At 48.1% G+C, this 6,840-nt stretch overlaps 1 protein-coding gene across 6 annotated transcripts in view; it reads right to left on the reverse strand.

Annotated features, from left to right (window-relative positions):
- The window catches only part of LOC115275437, a 19,316-nt gene extending 13,285 nt beyond the window's left edge, over window positions 1-6,031 (reverse strand). For all 6 annotated transcript variants that reach the window (XM_029919203.1, XM_029919202.1, XM_029919201.1 and 3 more), the window contains exons 1-2: window positions 5,972-6,031; window positions 4,112-4,258 (exon numbers count right to left, since the gene is read on the reverse strand). In XM_029919203.1, coding sequence (XP_029775063.1) covers window positions 4,112-4,258; window positions 5,972-5,998 — 174 coding nt within the window. In that variant the 5' untranslated portion in view covers window positions 5,999-6,031. The remainder of the gene's footprint in view (window positions 1-4,111; window positions 4,259-5,971) is intronic.
- Between the last annotated feature and the right edge of the window lie 809 nt (window positions 6,032-6,840).

The following is a 6,840-nucleotide window of genomic DNA, read 5'->3' on the forward strand; positions in this document are numbered from 1 at the left end:
TTCAAGGTCTTCCAGGGGTCCCCACTCCTCCACTCCACCTGCCACGGGGGCACACGGTTGTTCCACAGCACAGACCTTGCAGGGCTGGCCAGGCAAGCACTCCTCCCAGCCCAAGCAGTCTAGGCGTGGCCTCTCAGTCCACTGAGGCAGGGTGGGGTTCCCAAGAGCTCTGGGGAACACAGGCCAGGACACCAGTTATCACAAGGGAGAAGACCAGCAGCTTCCAGCAGAATTCATGGTCTGGGGTGTGCGCACTCTGGTGGCAAGGAATAGGTCAGCTGGCAGAATGGTGTACCCACATGGGAGGGAGCACTGGTCATGGATGTGGGAGGCCATTCCCTACGTGGGCCTGGCAGGTAACTTTGCCTCTCTTAATAGTCTCTCCCAGGGTGTCTGGGGTCATGGCCAAGCAAGATGCTTGCAGAGTCAGGCTGTCTGAGGAAGCACCATGTACATGTTCCTACACAGCATGGTCTTACCACTCACCTACATCTGCTGATGTCTGTGCCGCTGGCTGATCATGATCTCTTTCCTATGGGCTCCTGGTCTTACCTCCCAGGATAGGTGGAGAAGTTCCTTTAATAACAGGCACCCTGGGATGCTCCTGAGATGGCCAGAGACCCTGGCCTGAGAGAGGCAGGTTTCCAGTCTGGGCAACCCTCGCTGATGCCCAGGAGGGAACACTGCCCTGGAGTGTAACACTGCACCCCTGCCTTCAACAAGCCCTGCCTCCCCGCCTGAGTTCACACTTGACTCCATGTCCCCTTTGGGCACATGTGACCTAGTCCCTGGGTTAGTCCCAGGACCACCTCAGAGGAGCTGTGCTTGCACAGAATGGTCAGGAGTCTGTGCCCCAGTGACTAAGGTCCACTGATTCACCAGGAGACCATGGGCAACACTCATATCCACACTTAGTGGCCAATGAATCCTTAGTAGCTTCGCTGTGAACCACCTGTTCCTCATCACCTGGCTTCCTTCTGGGTTAAAAGAGAGAGCGAATGAAACCATAAGGAGGAGGATTGGGGAAAGGTGGGGACCATTCATTTGATGGAAGGCACTGGAGTCTCAGGTCCGAGCACTCCATTCCATGCTCCATCACAAAAGGGGCCATAATGATGGAGGATGGGGTGAGAGATGTTAGTGTAGACACTCACTTCCACACCACGGTCTCACCATTAATGGAGGAGCAGCAAGCAAACAGGAGGTCCAGACAAACATCCTCTACCCACAAAATGACCTCTCACTCTCTTTCGCCCTCAAGCATGTCACTTAATCTCCCTGGGATTGCTTTTCTATATTGTAAACGAACAGTAATCTGAACCTCACAATGAGAATGGGGAAAGCAGGATGGAGGTGGATTAAATTTAAGAAGAAGCCTCCTTGGGGACCTCCTACTCTGTGCCCCGAGTGTAGCCCCACCTACCTCATTTTTAACTTGGCCCTTCTGACTCCAGGCTGAGGAGTGTTCCGGTTAGCACTGGGAGACAACAGGTTAGCACTGGGAGACAACAGGTTAGCACTGGGAGACAACGGGCACGAGCAGTCTCTCCCAGGGCAGGGCTGCTTCAGGGAGCAGATCAACAGTGCAGCTGGGCCTCAGGGCCCTGGCAGGGGAGCAGGGGCCAATGGGAGAGAAAATAGAGAAGCATGCCAAGGGGGGAGAGATCAGAGCCCTGGACCCATAGAAGAGGGCACTCTGGGCTCTGCACTGGGTCTTCAGGGACGACAAACACTGGAAGTAAAATAAGCAGGTCTGTGGACATTTGTTCTGGTTTATTTGACAGGGACGAACAGTTCAGACAGGGTAAAGGTGTACTCCTGTTGACATCCTAGTGCCCTGGATCTGAGGTCCTGGTGGTTTGGTCTGAATAGAAGTTTGGGGAGCAGAACGCAGAGTCCGGCCCCCTCACCCACTCACCAGAGGCTCATGCAAACGTTCCCACAGAAGGTTGAACAACATACAGTATTTGTTTCTGGACACTTTAGAAAATATGAACAGTGATTGCAGCAAAGATGCACGCTGGGCTTCTCCTCACAGGCCTTTAGACCAACCTCCCACAGATGTGATCAAGAAAGGCTGCTGTTCAGCACATTTTATGAGGTTCGTGCATAAACTTACTACAAAACCAAGCAAGGACTGTAAGGACGCAGGTCTGAACCAAACTGACTCCATGACAGGCTTCAAGTTTCCCCTCTGACCTTGGAGGCCTAGGTGTCCGTTTCACAGAATCATTAGACAATAGAAGGGCACACATTGCCCAAGGCGGAGGGACCACCCTTGTAACACCCAATCAGGAAAGGCCAGCTAACACTCTTAACATTTCTAAGGGCGGGTCTAAAGATAGAAGCTATAGATAATCACCTATTGCTTAAGGCTAGTCGCGCCCTAAGGGAGGGTCCTGGGTCCACCCTGTAATTGGTCAATACTCTAAATGTTGTGATTGGGTCCCGCCAAAGTAACAATGTGTATGGTTAAAGTTACTGCCAATAATGATAGGCGATAGTGATTGGGTCACTATACCTGGGTCACAATCTCCTCTAACTCCCCCTTTCCAGACCCCATTAAAGGCCCTACCCACCTTTGTTCGGGGCTCTCAGCATAGATCCACTGCATTGGTGACGTCTGTGAGCCCGAGCCCATAATAATAATAAAGCCCTTTGCTTCTGCATGCGTGACTCGGTCTCCCCGGCAGTCTCTGGTTTTGGGGGACGATATTAAAATCTGGGCATAACAGGACTGCATGAGAAAGGAAAGTTACAGGCACAGCTCTCTTATGAATATAGATATAAGATCTCTTAAAATTTGCAAACTGAACCAAGTGATATGAAAATGGTTATATACAATGATCATATTAGATGACTGCAGAAATGCAAGAATGGTTTAATGTTAGAAAATCTGAAATGTAATTCAACACAGTAACAGAAAAAAATCAATAAATATAACTTCACATAAATTAAGGAAAGTTTTCTTATTGTCAGGAATGAAAGAGAACTTCCTAAACCTGACAGAAGATGTTTATGAGAAACCTAAAACAGATACTATCTTAAAAGGGGAAATTTGAGAAACTTTCATTTTACTTAGTTAGCATGGAGCCCCCCACAGGGCTCGATCCCACAACCCTCGGGTCATGATCTTAGCCAAAATCAAGAGTTGGACACTCGGGGCACCTGAGTGGCTCAGTCGGTTAGGCGTCCGGCTTCGGCTCAGGTCATGATCTCACGGTTCCTGGGTTCGAGCCCTGCATTGGGCTCTGTGCTGACAACTAGCTCAGAGCCTGGAGCCTGCTTCAGATGCTGTGTCTCCCTCTCTCTCTGACCCTCCCCTGCCTGTGCTGTCTCTCTCTGTCTCTCAGAAATAAATAAAAAACCAGAAAAAAAAAAAGAGTTGGACACTCAACTGACTAAGCCACCCAGACACCCCTAAAAGCTTTCGTTTAAAAAAAAAAAAAAAAAAAAGCTTTCGTTTTAAATCAGGTACCAGACAAGAATATGCACATCCTCACTTCTATACAATAATGTATAGAGGTCCTGGCCTGCACAAGGAGGCATTAAAAAAGGCATAAAGTTTAAAGAGAAAAATACAACTGTCGTAATTTGCAGGTGATGACCCCCAGAACACTGCAACAAACATGCCAAGAAGTTAAGATGAACAGCGGGAGAATTTAGCAAGGTAGCTAGTAACAGATCAATACGCGGAAGTCCTTTCTCTACATTAGCAACAAACAGAAATAACTAAAAAGTTTCCACACTGCTTACAATTTTATTTTAAAAGTCCAAGCCTCTAGGAATACATATAATAAAAACAAGCCAGAACTCTACATGGGAAGAATTATTAAAATTTTGTCAAAGGACATCAAGAAGATGGATGAGAGACATAACAAGTCCAAGATTAGGGGATAAATTAGGGTGTAGATTTGAAAACACTCTGCGGCCCTGGAGTGGGTGTGGTTGGGAGGCACTTGGATGTCTCTCATTGGAATACACAATGAATGACCATGCCTCTAATTTGCGCTTGCTCTTGTGCACTCGCTCTCTCTCTCTCCTCCTCCTCCTCCTCCTCCTGCTTTGATCTGTGCCTGGTCAAACCCAGCAGTCCTCAGCCAGGACTTACCAACCCATCCGACCAGCAGCATGAAGCCTGTGCTGTTTCTCCAACTTCTGCTGTTGATTCACTTAGCACCTCAGCGAGTGCCCGGGAGTCCCAAGGAACATTTTCTGAGTATGTGCGGGGCCTGGGTTCCAGGCAGGGAAGCAGCATCTGTAGAGACAAGAGGATCTGAGGGCTGAGGATACACAGTGAGAAATAATATCGTATCATGTCCAAAGGTCCAAGCATCTTTTATTGTCAGTATGATCCAGGTTTGAAGCCCTGCTGTGTGCTTACTGGGTGGTCCTGGACAAAGTATCTGGGCCTCAGATTTTATCTTTGCAATTGATATAAAGATACTGGGACTGTGGGAAGGAGGAACTGAGATAATGCCTGCACGCAGTGCACTCACCGGACCAGGGAAATGCTCCGTAAGAATTAACTACTGTACATGTTATCAGCCTCAGCACCCAGGTTACCTATGCTGCCTTGATTCTTTCACGGATGTGTGCACCAACTGTTCAAGCATTAAAACAGAGAGGAAATTTGAGTTGGTAGAATTCAGGCACCTACATAATCTCTGCCTTGGAGAATATTTTGGGAGGGAAGGAAAGAAAGACTTACATTTTATTCCACTTTTTTTAAGTTTATTTATTTGTTTTGAGAGAGAGAGCACAGGTGAGAGAGGGGCAGAGAGAGAAAGAGAGCGAGAATCCTGAGTAGGCTCTGCTCTGGCAGCACAGACCCCAACGCAGGGCTCAGATCCACAAACCGTGAGATCATGATCTGAGCCAGAATACTGAGGGCTCAGAAGAAGGATGTGTGTATTATCTCAAGTGTATAGGGAGGGAAGATCCTATTTTAGGGGTCTCAGAGAGGGTAGGCAGATTTGTAAGACTGAGGGAGGCTAAGCTAGATGCAAGAGAATGGGGGAATCCAAGGTAGAGTGGATTAGAGAATAAAGGACTAAAATTTTTTTTTAATTTTTATGTTTATTTACTTGTCAGAGTATGAGCTGGGGTGGTGGGTGGCAGAGAGAGAGGGAGACACAGAATCCAAAGCACCCTCCAGGCTCTGAGCTGTCGTCAGCATAGAGCCCAACGCAGGGCTTGAACTCATGAACCATGAGATCATGACCTGAGCCAAAGTTGGATGCTTAACAGACTGAGCCACCCAGGGACCCCTCAAGGACTAAAATTTGAAAGGAAGTACAAAGGGGGGTCCCAAAAGACGAGTCTTTGTGAGTAAAACTGGAACCAGAGACCCAGTAAAGGAGGCAAAACTTGAGAAGGTCCACCTCTCTGAGATCCCTGGCTCACAGACTCCTTCTCCACACTGTCCCATTGGTCCCCAAGCTCCAAAGAGGGGACCAGTTCCAATTTCTTGCACTGATCTAATAAACCATGGGATGACTGGGAGACCCAGGGTGAGAGCTGCATACTGGCCTCTGCCAAACTGTCAACAACTTGGCCTTGAATTTTTTTCTCTGGTGCCATTTATAGCCCCCAACTTCATCATCACGTGCTCCTTCCAGGTCAGTATGACATCCTATGGACTCCCTTCTAACTGCAAATACTCTGCAAAGAGGTGAATCATCAATGGGTGCAGGTCTGCCTACCTCTGTCTTTAGTCATATACTGAGTTCGTGGTTTTCCCTGTGAAGAACTCAGAGAAAGGCAGCAGCCTCAAATAAGATCTGATTCCACCTCCCTATACCCACAGGAGAGAGATCAGGATGGCTGGTTTCCTGGCAGTTCCTCGGGCTTTTGGAGTTCTGAACGTTACTCCAGCCTGTTGTTTCAGCCCTTCTCCTTCCCTTTCTGTGTTCCAGGAAGTATCTTGGAACCGCCACCCTGCAGGTCGGACCCTGAAAACTGTACTCACTTCTGTACTTTGCAGGAAGATTGCCATAGAGGATTTCAGTGCTGTTCTGCCTTCTGTGGGATAGTCTGCACTTTGAACAAAAATATTCGTCATCACAGGTAAGGGGGTTCTCGTGCTCAGCTCTGATCCAGCTTCCCTTGCAAACTCAACAGAAGAGTCTCTTGCCAGCCCCTACAGCAGAACTATTTTTCTAACATTCTCCTTCTCTTTACCAACAATAATTTCCTTAAATGTCCTGATTCAAAGAGCCTTCCTCCACTCCCATTTGTCTCTCCTCATCTCCACATTTGTGAATCTCTGAATATGCCTCTCTAAACCCACCCACAAACCCCTCCGTCCACAGCCCCTGCCCTGTCCCAGAATCCACTTTCATCCAGAAGTCTGGAACACTGTATGTGGGGCTGCAAGTCTCACCAAAATTCCAAAGTCAATCTGTGTTTTCTGTTTTTGCTTTGCCTCTTTCGCCAAATCTGAACCTTTGGCCCGCAGTGTTCCTGGGCACCGCACACCCTCCAGCCTGAGCAAAACTTTGGTTCACTGCTGACGCCTCAGGGCTGGCACCAAGTCTGCTGAAAGGAAGTGCTCCCAGAGCAGAGAAAGGGCACTAAAGAGCTAGGAGACACCTGGTTTTCTAATTCTATCTTCCAACTATGTCTTTCTATAACCTTGAGCAAGGCAGTTTCCCATGTTTGCCCCTTTTTCTCGTGCATAAGATAAGGACTCTTTCATTCAGCTTTGCAAGATTGCTGTAAAGACCCACAAAGCAAGAGACTCAGCCAGTGAGCTCCTAAGCTGTCTTGTTTACTGCTGCATTCCCTGCCCTGAGCACAGTACCCAACGTAGGACATGAGGTTCAGAGCGATGAAGTA

This window comes from Suricata suricatta, chromosome 12 (assembly GCF_006229205.1).
Source record: "Suricata suricatta isolate VVHF042 chromosome 12, meerkat_22Aug2017_6uvM2_HiC, whole genome shotgun sequence".
Lineage (NCBI taxonomy): Eukaryota > Metazoa > Chordata > Mammalia > Carnivora > Herpestidae > Suricata > Suricata suricatta.